Source organism: Dromiciops gliroides, chromosome 4, assembly GCF_019393635.1.
Source record: "Dromiciops gliroides isolate mDroGli1 chromosome 4, mDroGli1.pri, whole genome shotgun sequence".
NCBI classification, from domain to species: domain Eukaryota; kingdom Metazoa; phylum Chordata; class Mammalia; order Microbiotheria; family Microbiotheriidae; genus Dromiciops; species Dromiciops gliroides.
The window spans coordinates 35,684,426-35,701,308 of record NC_057864.1 but is presented as its reverse complement, the minus strand read 5'-3'; the positions used below and the strand labels follow the sequence as shown (position 1 = coordinate 35,701,308).

The 16,883-nt window shown below is 41.6% G+C and overlaps 1 protein-coding gene across 1 annotated transcript in view; it reads right to left on the bottom strand.

Moving 5' to 3' along the window:
* The window catches only part of TGFBR3 (transforming growth factor beta receptor 3), a 237,697-nt gene that overhangs the window by 205,930 nt on the left and 14,884 nt on the right, over positions 1-16,883 (bottom strand). The window contains exon 2 of the mRNA XM_043963893.1: positions 17-201. Coding sequence (XP_043819828.1) covers positions 17-77 — 61 coding nt within the window. The 5' untranslated portion in view covers positions 78-201. The remainder of the gene's footprint in view (positions 1-16; positions 202-16,883) is intronic.

The following is a 16,883-nucleotide window of genomic DNA, read 5'->3' as shown; positions in this document are numbered from 1 at the left end:
GGCCGACATGACCTACCTGCTGTCGCCAAACACCAACTCATCCACCCCAATATGGTGACCATCCACTGAGACGCCATCTTGTTCTCTTGGGGAAACCCAGAGTATTCCCCGGTCAGCTTGGTTTATAATTCTTCCTGTCACAGGTTGCCTTTGAAAATCAGAACAGGCTTTGAAATCACCTCTTCCCAACTCTTCAATTGCCTGTGAAAATAAACATAAACTTTAACTTGAATCCTTCTCTGAAAAACACTCTTTCCTTTGAAAAATCAAGTTAAGGTGAAATGGAAGCATTTCCAAAACATACAAGCCAAATTTTTTTAATTTTATGAGTTGGTTAAAAAAGGAACATTTTGTCCATTAACTCATTCACATTTTTTTTTCCTTCTCCAGGCCCCATCCTCAGTATGTCAGACTCCATCCTTATCAGGCTCCACAAAACAGCTGTTCTTAAATTTTGCAACTATAAGTACTTGTTTATAGTATAGAGACTCATGGAAAACTTGTTTACACTGATACAGAGTTGAAGCAATCAGAACCCAAAACAATACAATGATGGCTATAATATAAGTGAAAACATTAAAAAGCGCTCAAATCAGATTAACTGCAATGACCCATCCTGGTTCTGACAAGAGGCAAGGAAGCAGGGACCTACTAGACTAGAACATTACCTTCACTGTCCAGTGAAAGTAATTTTGTCGGGGCAGCTAGGTGGCGCAGTGGATAGAGCCCCGGCCCTGGAGTCAGGAGTACCTGAGTTCAAATCCAGCCTCAGACACTTGACACTTACTAGCTGTGTGACCCTGGGCAAGTCACTTAACCCCAATTGCCTCACTAAAAAAAAATTAAAAAAAAAAAAAGAAAGTAATTTTGTCAGGGGCGGCTAAGTGGTGCAGTGGATAAAGCACTGGCCCTGGATTCAGGAGGACCTGAGTTCAAATGTGGACTCAGACACTTGACACTTAACTAGCTGTGTGACCCTGGGCAAGTCACTTAACCCTCATTGCCCCGCAAAAAAAAAAAGTCGGGGCGGCTAGGTGGTGCAGTGGATAAAGCACTGGCCCTGGATTCAGGAGTACCTGAGTTCAAATCTGGCCTCAGACACTTGACACTTACTAGCTGTGTGACCTTGGGCAAGTCACTTAACCCCCATTGCCCTGCAAAACAAACAAACAAAAACAAAAAACAAAAAAAAAAAGTCAATTTGTCATGCACATTTGCTTAACTGTTTTTCTTTGTTACAAGAGAGGGTTCAGTAGAAGGGGTGAGGATGATATCATTTCCAATTATATTGAGAAATAATTCTGGTATCAAAAACAAAAATAATTCAGGAAACTTTTTAAAATAAAAAGAAATCATACATTAAAAATCACATACACAAAAAGTTGGTTAATTATTCTCTGTACAAAAGGGGCTCTTCATTTCACAGAAGGAGGATTTTTACCACCAGGTTCCTTCAAATAGCTCTTCCACTGAAAATGAATGATTTATAAACAACACTCCTAGAATGTATGCATTAAATTAAGAGGGATATTTATTGTATATCTTCTGGTACAATAAGAGCTGAGGGATAACAACTAGCCCTCACTACTCCCATCCACCATAGCTTCTAGTCCAGTGCCCCAGTATTGGATTGCCCAAAGTTGACCTGCCCAACATCTTCTTGCCCAACTTGCTTGGGCAACCAAGGCACAGTCTGAGGCCTCAAACTTAGCCAGTATTTCTTGTAGTATTTTTTTATTTCTTAACCCTATAACATATATAAAGCTATACTATAATTTTTAATGAGGTTCCTATCTTTTTTTTGTGAGGCAATGGGGGTTAAGTGACTTACCCAGGGTCATACAGCTAGTATGTGTCAAATGTCTGAGGCTGGATTTGAACTCAGGTTCTCCTGAATTCAGGGCCTGTGCTTTATCCACTGTGCCACCTAGCTGCCCCTAACCAGATTTTTCTCATAAGCCCTGTGGTTTTTATGGCTTGGTTTTGCATAGAGTGATGCTTTTAGGAAACACATATATCGAGTTATATATAACAGAACAGCCTGTCCCTCTAACATTTCAGTGGTATAAAACATTCCCTATGGCACTGCCAATGGGAATAAATTATACAAGTTACATATGTCCTTCAAGAGCAAGAAAAAGTTGCTTGCTTTCAAATTATTTCTTAGACATAATCACTGATGAAAAATAAAATTAAAATAAAAGGAACAAAAACCTTTTAAAAAAAAAAAAGGAATGAAAGAAATCAGCGCAGGAAAAGAGGAGGCACCGATACATGCATTCCATTGAATTTCAGCAATTATAGTTTTAATTTTTATAACCAATGAAAATACATTTCGCGTTAGTCATGGACACATGACCAAGAATCACTCTTGAAGATATTTTAGCTTCTCTCCCTAGAGGCTGACCCTCAGAAATTTTGCAGAGATCAAGCTATTCCACACATTTAAAGGCCACTCATCTCACAGGGACTTCAAATATGAGGAATAACTTGCTCTCCACGGGCCCTGAGGCACCAGTGACCTCAAGGACACAAGCTAAAAAGGACATCTGGATGGCCCTAGGCTAACAATTGTACAGATAATCCTTGAAATTCAGTGGGGGGTTTTCCATTTCATTTATACTTTTACTAAAAGTATAGGTAATCTCTTTTTTTTTTTTTTTGCAGGGCAATGGGGGTTAAGTGACTTGCCCAGGGTCACACAGCTAGTAAGTGTCAAGTGTCTGAGGCCGGATTTGAACTCAGGTCCTCCTGAATCCAGGGCCGGTGCTCTATCCACTGCGCCACCTAGCTGCCCCTGGTAATCTCTTAAAATTTAAATAAATATTGTAAAGCACAAGATCTTCAAAATTACTTAAGAGCCTCTATGGATAACTTGTTCATCGTGATCTACCATAGCCTATCAAGGACAGATGTCTAACTGTTAAGTGGTTACGAGGATGACAATGTCTTTAATAGTCTGAAAAAGTCGCTGACTTGGTACCATAGTGAGTGGATCAAAGAGCTCTCTTTGGATGGCAGCACAGGCTTCCCAAATGGCAATGTGTCTAGGTGGGGAGTCAACCCCAGAGATGCTAATGACCAGTCCAGGAATGGTACAGGCAATTTCACCACCACCCCCAAAACTGAAGGAGAACTAGAATGCAATCATAGAAATAATGGAGACCATATCTTCCAAGGGAAATGGATGAGGGAGACAGACAGACAGACAGAGAGAAAGAGAGAGACAGAGACAGAGAAGAAGATGATGACGATGATGATGATGAAGAAGAGGAAGAAGAGACAGACAGAGGTTATTACAGAGGTTCATTCCTCCACCCAATCTAGGCATTCATGTTAAATAAGAACATTCTGCCTATGAATTTGTACATATATTTTAAATTGCCACATACACTGTTGGCTTGTTGCCAATCTCAGTTTTAACAGTAAAACAGAAACTGCGTCTTCATTTTTTCCATACCATCAATCAGATTATTAAAAAACAAAAAACAAAAAAACCTTCCACTTGCAAACAGTCAGAAACACATATAAAAATCTATTTGATAATATCTTGAGGAAATGGATTCTAGCAAGATATGACAGTCTTTGATTTATCACCTTATTTGGTTTATGGGTCACACAAAATTAAAGCAGCTTTTCTTATCTTAGAGAAGTAGCAGCAGCATAATTAGGAAGAATATTGGTGACTAACCTTACTTAGTTTCCCCCAAACCATTCTAACTATCCTTAGCACTGATTACTGTGGGAGTGATGTAGTAGAAGAACCAGAATGAAGAGTTGTGGGTTCCAGTGCCAAAACTTCTAGTCAAGCCAAGTCAAAATTTATTAAGCACCTACTATTTTCTACACAGTATGGGGTTTTTTTTTCTATTTCACTATACCCTTAATAAAAATGCATGTAATCTGGGGCAGCTAGGTGACGCAGTGGATAAAGCACCGGCCCTGGATTCAGGGGGACTTGAGTTCAAATCCAGCCTCAGACATTTGACGCTTACTAGCTGTGTGACCCTGGGCAAGTCACTTAACCCTCATTGCCCTGAAAAACAAAATGTATGTAATCTCTGAAAATATAAATAAATAAATCACATGATCTTTGAAATTAATTAAGACCCACTATCAATAACCAATAGCCAATAGGCTAAGCACTCTGGGGATACAAAGAAAGGCAAAGACAGTCCCAGTAAAATGAAGGACTAGACTTCAATTTTCTCTGATGTTCCCTCTACTCTCCATCTATGATATGATGTTGGTCAATTTCTCTTATCCCATCCTTGTAAACAACATAGAGAGATATAAGCTACATGGATTTGTTACACGCTAAGTGACCAGATTCAAAGAGTATTGCTCAATAGATCAAGGTCAATTGTGCAGATCAGAACCCCATCCATGCCTTCTCATCCTTCTCACCTCTTATCCTTGTTCCCCAATAAATCCTCCCCAGCTCCCACATAGCTCTCTCTGTTACAAAGGGCTGCTGATCAGCATAAACAAAAAGAGTTTCTACACTGATGAAATCCCAAGTTCAGACAAAAAAGGGGGTGGGAGGAGGTGAATATATCTCCAGAAAAAAAAATTTGGCTATCAGAAGAATTTAATGTGGCATGTAGTGACCCAAAATGACTAGGAATATATGAGGCCATGAATCATCAATCAATAGACAAATATTGATTAAGAGCTTTCCATGTGCCAGGCACTGGCACCAAGAATGAAATAATTCTTATTTTCAGTGAATGTACATTCTAAAGGGGGCGACTCGAATATATTAAAATATATATAATAAACACCAAGTTAGCAAATATAAATATACACAAGGCATTTTGGGAGGGAGGATACCAGGAGTTGAAGAGATCAGGAAAACTTCATGCAGAACAGGGTTTCTTAAATTTTTTCCACTTGCACCCCTCTTCACCTGAGATATTTTTACGTGATCCCCAATATGTAGGTATATAGAATGGGTATATATAACCTACTGTTGCCAAATTTTTCACGTGCCCCACATTCAGTTACATGACCCCATAGGGGATCTTAACAGTTTAAGAAGCTTTGGTATAGAAAATACTTAAGCTGCATCTCAGGGACATGATAAGGCCCATCCACTATACCACACGAAGGCACACAATTGGTTTGACTCATTGGTTGACCTAGCATTAATCCAGAGACTTAGCCCGGGTCTGAACTAAGCACTGTGGAAATGAAAGGCAAAGCATTCCATTAAAAAGAGACCTGCAAATTGCTGACAAGAATATTGGCCAATTATTAAAATGCGGCAATTACAAATATAACAGAGCCAAATGAAACAAACGCGATGCCCAAAGGCAAACCACAGTGAGTTTATACCAGATCTTAAAACATCACTGGGGAAGTCAAAGACAAGCTGAGACTCCAGGCTGCTGTTCTAACAAGGAAAGAGTGGGGGGGGGGGTTCCCCCCTTTTTTTCAGCTTCTCAAAGGCCCCTCTGGGATAGATACATCTAACAATAAAATAAACTGCTCAAGCCCCGGGCCTCATCTTGCCAATGTGGTGATGGCATCACAGAACAAGGAGGCCAGAGCTGCCCACTGTGGTGACCCTTGAGCTCCACAAACAGTTTTGACAGAGATTGAGGCTGAACTAATGAAAACACTCAGCCAGGTCCAAATCCTACAAGACTTAGGGCTCCAGCCCCTAATGAAAAGAGGGCTTGGTGATCTTGGTGATCTTGGTGATCTTGGTGACAGTTTCCAAAAGAGCTTTTGAAGTAGAGCCCAAGGAAATGCAAACTGGCCTTTCTGACCAGATCAGTGATGTTGTGGAATGGTAGATAAAGTGCTGGACTTGGAGCAGCTAGGTGGCGCAGTGGATAGAGCACCAGCCCTGGAGTCAGGAGGACCTGAGTTCAAATCTGACCTCAGTGTGACCCTGGGCAAGTCACTTAACCCCAATTGCCTCACAAAAAAAAAAAAAAAATCAAATAAAGTGCTGGACTTAGTATAAGGAAGACCAGGGCTCAAATTCAGCCTCAGAGACAAGCTGGATGACCACGGGTAGTTACTTAATCTCTCTCTGTTTCAGTTTCCTCATCTATAAAATGAAAATGTTGAGGGCCCACTAGGTGGCACAGCGGATAAAGCACAGCTCTGGATTCAGGAGGACCTGAGTTCAAGCCTGGTCTCAGACACTTAACACTTACTAGCTGTGTGACCCTGGGCAAGTCACTTAACCCATCTTAACAGTTTAAAAAAAAAAGGGAAAAAAATGAAAGGGTTGGACTTAATGATCTCTAAGTACCTTCTAACTTTAGATCAAGGAGGAAGTGAGTTGGAACAGTAGATAGAATGTTGGACTTGTTAGGAAGACGAGTTCAAATCCTAATTCAGACACATACTAGCTGCATAACTCTAGGCAAGTCACTTAACCTGTTTCCCTCAGTTTCTTCTACGGGGATTTTTAAAATATATCCAATCACTGAAATCATGGAAATGAAAAGATCATTAAAAGGAAGACCAGCTGGGAGTAACGGTGATGCCTAATACTGATCCTGGAGAACAGATACTGAAGCACACTACTGTCTTCTCTCTCAGTGGAGAAGTGGAAGACTATAGGGGCCAAACGTTTACTTGACTTTTTCCTTTTTAAAAAGGAGGATTCTGAGAGGCAGGAGAATCAAGAGAGAGCTGGCCTCAGAGTGAGGAACACCAGAGCCCAAGTCCTGCACTGACACATACTGGCTGTGTGACAACTCACTTAGCTCTCAGTGCCCACAAGCTGCCACCGAGAATAGAAGTGGCTGAGCAGGTGTTGATCTACATCAGTAGATGGAATGAAATCATGGTCCCATTAGGAAAATAAACAGACAGATGAATAAAAAATAACTAGATGGGTGAATGGGGGGGAGAGAAATGGACAGGGACATAAATAAATAGGTAGATAGCTAGACGTGTAGATAAATGGATGTGTGGACAGGCAAATAAATAGATGGGTAGATAGATTGACAGATGGATAAGTGGATGGATGAGTGGATGGATGGATGGATGGGTGCATATGCAAATAAATAGGTAGATGGATAGATAGACTGACAGATGGATAAATACATAGATAAATGTGTGTCTGAACAGGCGAATAGATATATATGTAGATAGATTAGATAGATGATAGATAAATAGACAGAGACAGACAGATAAATAGATAGATACATAGACAGATAGATGATAAACAAGATGAAGAGTTCAAGTCTGGGATGGGAAGGATTGCAGCTATATCCAGAAATGACTGTGATATAAAAACAAAAATCACTAAAACTTGTTTAATAAATATCTTTTTCAAGAAATTTTATATTTAGCATCTAGGCAGCAGTGTATAGAGCTCTGACTTGGAGTCAGGATAGACCTGAGTTCAAATCTTGCCTCAGACACTTACTAGCTGGGTGACCCTGGGCAAGTCACTTAATGACTCTCACCCTCAGTTTCCTCCTAAGTAAGATGGAGCTACTAAGTAATTAGTGCCTATCTTCCTGCATTGTTGCAAGGATCAAATGAGATAACATATAAAGGGCTTTGAACAATCTTAAAATGCTATAGAAATGTGAGCTATTATCATTACTGATCCCATATTTCAAGCAAATATATACTATTTTAATTCCTTAATCTTTAAAGAGCTTAATCACTCCCAAATTAACACTGTCTCAAACAAGTGTGTGTGAGTGTAAGACAAAAACATGGAGTTAGCTCTTTTCCTCTCAGAGTGCACCTGCCATCTGCTCCCAGATCTATGACATGGCTGGTCCTCTAGTCCATCCTGTGGGGGGAGGGTCATCAAACAGAGGCCAAATGGTAAAGACCAGAATCAGCTCAAATATTTCTTCCAAAATCTGTCCTTAAATCGTCATGCACGAGGCCAGTTTATACTGTCAGTAATGGATTGAGGAAATTATTCTCTGGACTGAAGAGAGGTTTTAAAATAGCAAGTCTTCTCTCTCCATCTTGGGTGGCGGGGGGGGGGGGGGTGAAGCTTATATAAAACTAATTTCTGGCAGAAATCTCATCCACGAGCCAATAAAAGAAAATGATAAAATTCCTAATAGCTAGAGACTCAAGGTATGATTGCAATAAGCTTCTAGCCTGAAATGTTCCAGATTCAAAAGCATACAAATGGGTGTTAGACATTCCACCTTTTCTCTTAGAACAAGATAATCTTGGAATCTGAAGGAATCTCTAGTCCAAGGATTGTTAGCCTTTTTTATGTCAAAAAGGACCCCCTCTCCCTTTTGGCAATTTAGGAAACCTTATGGACCCCTTCTCAGAAAAATATTCTGTTGCCTGAATTCATAATTGAAAGAAATGTGAAATTTTGATTAGAAATGAGTGAAAATAAAGATTTTTTTATCCAAGATCACAGACCCCCTGAAATCTATCAAAGGAGGACCTGAGACCCTAGGTTAAAACCACTGATCTAACCACTAAGCCCCTAATGTTACAAAAATCAATGGAAGAAAAATCAATGCCCAAAGAAATCCAATAATATGCCCAAGTCACATTACTACCTGGCTGTGTGACCTTGGGCAAATTGCTTAACCTCTCTGCCTCACTTTCCTCATCTGTAAAATGAACTGGAGAAGGAAACCACAAACCACTCCAGTATCTTTGCCAAGAAAACCACAAAACGGATCACATAAAGTCAGGCGTGACAGAAAGAACTCAACAACAACAAAAAGACCCATTTAGGATCTGTGGGACAGGAATTATACTTTTTAAAAATCCATTAAACTGTAGATACCCTTAGATACAGCAATATCACTCATGGACATGGACCTCAAGGAAGCCAACAACAGATAGAAAGGTCCCATATACACAAAAATATTTCCAGCAGCATTTTTTTTTGTGGCAACAAAGACCTGGAACCAATTGGGCAGTGGTCGAAAATAATCATGGCATATGAATGAAATGGAGACTTGATTATGCTCCTGCAACATACACATAGCATACCTTCAAATCCCAGCTAAAATCCCACTTTTTATAGAAAGCCTTTCCCAATCCCCCTTAAAGACAGTTGATTATCTCCAATTTTTCCTATGTAGATCTGTTGTACAAATGTACATAACTATTTGCACGTCATCTCCCCATTAGGGAGCAAGTTCCTTGAGGGTAGGGACTATCTTTAGCCTTTTTTTTTTTTGCATCCCCAGCACTTAACACAGTGCCTGGCACATAGTAGGTGCTTACAATTGACTGGCTGACAGCAACCAAGGAAGTGGGTGGATGATTACTGAGAAGAGGCCTTAGTAATCTTCTGTGGTTTGAGGTCCTTTGAAAGTACAAAGCTCTAGATAAACCCATGCAACATCACTACCTAAGACTGAGGCAGCTCTTGAGGAGAACAAAACTAATTTGAAGAATTTCATGATTCTGTGGCTCAGAGCACCCTGGGAGAGCCAGAGAGGAATATGGTCACATGTTGAAGTGGCAGATCTGGGATTTGAACTCAGGTCCTCAGACTCCAAAGCCAGCACTAAAACCCAAAGTTCTGGACTCCTGGTTTAGGACTATTTCCACCAGACCACTTAACTGAAATGAAAAGGAATGGCCCAAACTCTTGTTGTTCAGTTGTTTCAGTCGTGTCTGACTCTTTGTGACCCCATTTGGGGTTTCCTTGGAAAAGATACTGGAGTGGTTTGCCATTTCTTTCTCCAGCTCATTTTACATATAAGGAAGCTGAGGCAAGCAGGGTTAAATGACTTGCCCAAGGTCACACAGCTAATATCTGAGACTGGATTTCAACTCAGGTGTTCCAGACTCCAGGCCTAGCACTCTATCCACTGTGCCACCTTGCTGCCCAAACTCTGACTGCCTCCAAGTACTTGTCTTCTGGCAGCAATCTCCAAAACTACATTTTGCCATGAAATATGTCCCCCCCAAAAAAAAGGCACCACAAATATGTGGTTCCCCTTCTATAAATCGTTACTTAGTTTAAAGAGGCTGGGCCTATGTAGGACCTATGGAACAAGAATTCCATTGAGCCAGATTGTAGCCCAATTAAGGCCCAATACACTTGATCTGACCAGGTCAACAAGTAGACTTCAAGGTAACCCTCTCTTCCTTGAAACAATATGCACTACATAACAGACAGCGATCTTGTTGTTCTTGAACCTGGAATTTTCTATCACATTTTTGTTTCATTAATCCCTTTCCATGTACATCTGCTTCCTAAATTTGTTTGCTTCTCCAATTTGTATCATTTTTTCCTGGCCCCTTTCTCTTCACTTTTTCAAGACTTCAATAGACCTGGGACAAAGGTATTCTTTTTTTTTTTTTTAAGTGAGGCAATTGGGGTTAAGTGACTTGCCCAGGGTCACACAGCTAGTAAGTGAAAGGTATTCTTTAAATCAAGGAAGAGCTCACAACCCAAGCATGCCTTCTCATCCTATGCTATTCTTGCCCATATTTGTCCTTTGGAAGTTGGATGAGCAGAAGTAATACAGTTTTGAGGGCTAATCTTTAGAAGGCTGAATGTCAAACACTCCTTGGGAAAGAACAGATAATGGAGAAAGCTGGCTAGGCTACAAGATTGCGTCCTCCCTCCCGTCAGAGGTATAAAGCCAAAGCAACAGCAGCCCATAGCAGTGTGGTGTAGTGAGTGGGAATCACTCAATCAGTTACCAAACTTTTATTAAGCACCTACTACGTGCCAGGCACTATACTAGGTTCCTGGGGTCAAGAACCAAAAAGGAGATCGTCCCTGCCCCCCAGAGAACTTAACATTCTATCGGGGAGACAACGTGCATTTACAAAATATAGACAATAAAAATATAAGGTAATTTTGGGAGGAAGTCTCTAGTAGTGGGATGTAATGATTGGAATGACGCCACCTGCTGGAGACTTACTGTAGGAAAGCTCCAACATGAGGAGAGGGCCTCTGAGGGCAGGACCATGCGGCTTTTCTTTGGCGTCAGGGAGTGATGTTGGCTTGTGGGAAGAAGAAGGGGGAGGCTGGCGCTCTGACTTGCTCTCTTTCCTGAGGGCTCTGGTGGAGAAGGGAGCTAGAAAGGCGTTCTCCCTTTAATAGATAGATAGATGGATCTAGGCCTTTCTCTCTCTCTTTATCAAATTCTTATTATCCTTAATAAAAGCTTAAAAGTCTAACTCTTGCTAAAGCTTATAATTTATTGGCAACCACTCATTAGACATTTTAGACAGGGGCAGCTAGATGGCGCAGTGGATAGAGCACCGGCCCTGGAGTCAGGAGTACCTGAGTTCAAATCCAGCCTCAGACACTTAACACTTACTAGCTGTGTGACCCTGGGCAAGTCACTTAACCCCAATTGCCTCACTAAAAAAAAAAAAAAAAAGATGTTTTAGACAGTATAGCTAGAATTTTAGCCCTTACAGGGGGAAGGGGTAAAATTAATAAAGATCTCATGTAGCTGGTGGCTATATCTGAGCTAAATTTTGGAGGAAACAAGGGATATTAGAAGGAGATAAGGAGGCAATGTATCCCAAGCATGGGGGTTGGCCAATTCAAAGGAAAGAGCACTAGACTGAGAGAAGACTTGAGGCCTGGTCTCAACTCTGCCTCTCACTAGTCACATGATCTTGGGCAAGTCACACCCTTGGTGAGCCTCAGTTTCCCCCTCTAAAAATTGGGGGTCTTAATGCCTGCCCTACATTCCTTCCAGGGGTGTTTATACGGATCAGATGAGATCTCTGTGTGAAGATGCTTTGTAAATTATCAAGTATTTTACCGGTTTCTCTACAGCATTATGGTGGTACCTCCTCAGTAGAAGGGAGTGGCAAAAAATGAGGGAAGTGAGGCAGACGATGACCTGGAAGGTCCTGTGCATCTTTAACTCTATTATCCAAACACAACTAACATGAGCATCTCATTAACAAACTAATGGGCAAAGTACAGGTATGTAAAGAGTTAGTCTAGTTGCTTATTCCCAAACCAAACCGGTGATATACTAACACAAATCTTTGCTCTGTGTCCTCCTTACCCAAAATAAAAACCCTAGATAAATAAATCAATCCATTTTCTGAGAAACGGCCAGAGCCCATGGAAACTGCAGATGCGCCCAGACTAGATGTCACTGACTTTGCACGGTCACAGGACAGTTGCTCAGTAAGACACAGTTCAAGTCTATGGGAACTGGAACAGAGCCAAGGGAAGATATTTGTGCCACTTGGAAATTCTGCCCCTCATCCTTCCCTCCTCCTCTGGTTTTCTGTAGTGCCGTGTTTACTTTTACAATGTTGTAGCTGAGCGGGTGAAAGGACAAACTCAAGAAGACAGAAATGGCAACAAGTCGGGGGCTGAATTTAAAAAAAAAAAAAAAAAAAGGTGATTCCCATCACCAAGAGCTCAGTCAGTCAACATGAGTTTATTAAGCATTTACTATATGTCAGACATTGTGCTAAGCTGGAAGGACTTCGGAGGCATCCCCACCTACCGTCCCTGCCTCCCCACCCCCATTCCCATCTGACTGCTGGAATCTGTCTCCTCTGCCCTCCCTCAGCAGAGCCCAACCATCCCACCCCTCCCAGAGGGGAAAAGCCTGGGATCCTTGGCCAGAAGTAGAGCAGGATGGGGGTTAGGTACTTATAGCAATACTGGATGGGATGCCCTCCCCACTAACCCTTCCCTAAATAAGGTAGGGTTGGGTTCCATGAAGACCTTAATGGGAGATGGAAAGGTTTGCTTGCAATCAAACACAGAGTGCCATTGTTCATCCAAACCTCCGGGGTTGGCCTTCCATGCCTCGAAGGTTAAAGAGGTTCCTAGGGCCTGATGAATTGCCCAGCAGTCAAGGCCCATTTGGAGTCCACCACTAGCGGCAACATGAGCCCACACCTTTCTCTCTATACTGGCCCCTGGTACCTAACACCCACAGGGATGCTGAGGATGCTTCCATTTTCCTCTTCAACTTTGGGAGGTGGTGTGGCAGTAGAAATTTGGAGTATTAGAGGTAGAAGACCTCTCTTTTCATCTCAACTCTGCCCTTTCATTTTTTTTTAAGTGAGGCAACTGGGGTTAAGTGACTTGCCCAGGGTCACACAGCTAGTAAATCTGAGGCCGGATTTGAACTCAGGTCCTCCTGACTCCGGGGCGGGTGCTCTACCCACTGCACCACCTAGCTGCCCCTTGCCCTTTCATTTTAATGGGCCAAAGTTCCCTTAACTATAAAATAAGGAAGTCTAACTTAAATAATGTAAAAAGTCCCTTCCATCTCTAAACCTATGCTGTGCAGCAATTATTTGTCATTTTGTTCTCTTTTATTGAATAGTTGACATTTGGGTATAATTCAAATTGTGAGGATTTTTTTTATTTTAATAAAATAAAGAAAGTAAGAAAATTATTTGTGTTTTAAGAAAAAGGGAGCTACACATTTTTAAATAGGGAATGTCCCTCTGTAAAGTCTGGAAACCACTGCCCTAACCCTGGGAGTCTTCTTTTAGTAGGGGGAGAGGAGAGAATTCTCCATTATCATCAGCATCTCTGAAGATACCGAAACTAAGTAGGTATTGAGAAAGGCTGATTTCTCGAGATAAACATTGACAGAAATAATCACACCCAGTAATTCTGATACTTCCAGTTAGGCTTTTTCCCACTCCCTCCTTCCTACCCCTACCCCTTAATTAAAAAGAGAGAAAAAAGAAAATTTAGAGGTAAAAAAGATAGCATTACAAAAATGATGACACCAGCTATTACCCAAAAATCTAGTCCAATCCAACAAACACGTGCTCTGAGTACCGGGAGAAAAAGAAAAACAAAGACAAGTCCCGGCCCTTTGGGGCTTTTAATTAAGTGGAAGGACACAACAGGCCAACAGATGAGCGCATAATAAATGATCCTTTGAGAAGGAGGTAGACAGCACACCAATCAATAGAAGAATCGAGAAATATTCCCCCTAGGAGATGGCACTGGAGCTCAGTCTTGAAGGAATATTGGGATTTTCTTAGAGGTAACAGAGAGAAGGGGGCATGGTCCATGTTTAGGGGATGCCAAATTTGGGGTAGCTAGGTAGTGCTGGGCCTGGAGTCAGGAAAACCTGAATTCAAATCCAGCCTCAGACACTTACTAACTGTGTGACCCTGGGCAAGTCTCATCATTCTGTTTGCCTCAGTTTCCTCATCTATAAAATGAGCGAGAGAGGGGGCAGCTAGGTGGCGCAGTGGATAAAGCACCGGCCCTAGATTCAGGAGTTCCTGAGTTCAAATCCGGCCTCAGACACTTGACACTTACTGGCTGTGTGACCCTGGGCAAGTCACTTAACCCCCATTGCCCAGCAAAAAAAATGAGCGAGAGAAGGAAATGGCAAACCACTCTGGGATCTTTGCCAAGAAAACCCCAAGAGGGGTCATGAAGAATCAGACATTGTTGAACAACAGCAACAACAAATTTGGGGAAGAGCTCATTTGGCTGGGATACAGAATGAATAAGAATAAGAGACATACATTAAGCTTAGAAAGGCTGTCTAGAGGCAGTCTTAGCAGTCAAGCTGAGATCTGTTACAAGGGTTCTGCTTTTCTTTTTCATCGGGAGGGGGGTAGAAATGAGGGAGATTAGATTTTTATTCATTAAAAAAATGTTAATAAACTAATAGGAAGAAATCAAGCTGAGGAGTTTGTGTTTTATCCTGGAGACAAATGGGAGCCACGGAGGGTCATTAAGCAGGGGGATAATAGGATGAGACTTACGGTTTATGAATATTATTTTGACAGCAGTGTGGAAGAAGAACTAGAAAGGGGAGAGGATTGGGAGGGACTACAACACCAATTACAAGGGGGCTGCTATTAAGGTCTAGGCAAGAGGTGAGAGAGTCCAGAAGTCAGGTGTGGTATCCATGGGAATAGAGAGGAAGAAGCAGATTCAAGAGATATTGTTAAGGGAAAGCATCAAGACATGAAGAGGATGATGATGGTGGTGATGGTGGTGGTGGTGGTAGTGGTGGTGGTGGTGGTGATACCTCACTTTGTAGAGGGCTTTAAGTTTTGCAAAGCACTTTACAAATATGATCTCATTTTATCCTCACAAGAACCCTGGAAGGTATGTGCTATTATCATCCCCAATTTATAGATGAGGAATAAATAAATAGAGGTGAAGTGATTTTTCCAGTTTACACAGCAAGGAAGTGTCTGAGGTTGTATTTGAACTTGGGATCTTCTTGACTCCGGGACCATTCACTCACTACTTTATTCACTGTATCTCCAACTAGATGATAGGTGGTTACAAAATGGGTGAAGATTTTTTAATTCTTCCAACTCTTTTCCAGATCCACAACTGGGGACACACAGATTAACAAATGCTTCTTGACTGTTGACTGAAACTCAATTTCTTAGGGTCTGGCAAAAAAAAAAAAAACAACAACAACAACAACAACACAGGATGCCTTTTCTGTTTTCTATCTGAGAAATAACAAGAAGCAGAACAAAAGATTCCCTCCAAGCCTTAAAATAAGAAGAACATTGCCAACACTTAAGATTTTGAGCCTAATCTCAAAGCCAATGTCAATTTCTCTGCTAGTCTATCTATGTGACCCTTTCTCCCCAAGACTCCCTCCTCCAGAACTCCAACCCCAAAACGATCATTTTCCTTGGCTTGTCCTGCTTTTCTGAGACATAATTGGAAACAGGTGTCTTCTTCCTGGCTCCGGAGTGCAATATCTTCACTGCTCTGATACTTGCCCAATCCAGTACCTTAACACAAATAATGCTCCTCTTCTAGTTTTATTTAACCAAGCCTCTTAACCATACATCTACCCCCAAAGGAGATTAACTGAAAAAGGAGGTGATGTGAAGACAAGCACACCTGTTATGGTGCCAATAGGCATCTTCTTTTCATGACTAATTATAGACTCTCAAAATTATTGGGCAGCTAAACCACGCTTTGTCGTTGCCCTCGGATTTGAAAGGGCTGCTCTCCACAGTCTTGCTTGTCTTGGACGGAATGCTATGCTCTGTTTTCCATGATTTAGGTAACATCAGGATTGCTGGAAACCTCTCTATCGGTCAACAACTCACAGTCCGAGACATTTAAGACTTGAGTACAAGCACTTTGATGGTTACATGATACTGTGTTAGTTAAGAAAGCAATATATGTAAAGGACTGTAAACTCCCGAGGGCAAGGACTGTGTATGATTATCTATCTCTCCCAGTAAAAGGCGATTTGGTATGGCAGATAGCGAACCAGCCTTGCAGATGGGAAAAGCCAGGGGTCCTATTGAGCTTCTGAGCCATCCTGCTTAGCAGCAAGTCAGTGAGTGCCCCACGTCCTTCTCTAAGACCAACTTAGGTCAGTCTGCCTACCTGCCACAGTGGAGGGAGCTCCCTTCATAGATGAGATCATAGGCTTGGACAAATAGAAGGGAAAAAAAAAACTTCACCCAGATTTTTTTTACCAATCGAATCTGCCAACCTACGGTGGCCCACACACACAGGAACTGATTTATTTATTCAGCGTGGGTTCTGCCTTCACTGACACAGTAGACATTGGGTGACAATAAATGGTGCTTGCTAGGGCCAATTTGGTGATGAGACTCTGTACCTAAGCTTGTAGTCACGTGAGAGACACATTATTGGTCACTTGGTAGTTCCATCAAGAGCTTGTGCTCTGCCTACACTGCCCTGGATGGCCTTAGGACACCACCATGCCAGCACTAAGATGAGAGTTTTAATGGGTGGAGGACAATGTCCACATACTGGGCTGCCAATAAGTTTTATGGGAAGGAAGGGAGAAAAGGAAGAAAGGATGGAGGAAGAACAGATTAAGGAAATTAACGATTAAATATATAGGATTGTTGTTTTTGCAAGAAGAGAGGAAAAGGCTTGAATTAATTAAATAGCATTTAATTCACAGAGCACTGTACCTGGCATCAGGAAGAAACTGAATTCAAATTCAGCCTTGGGCACTAAC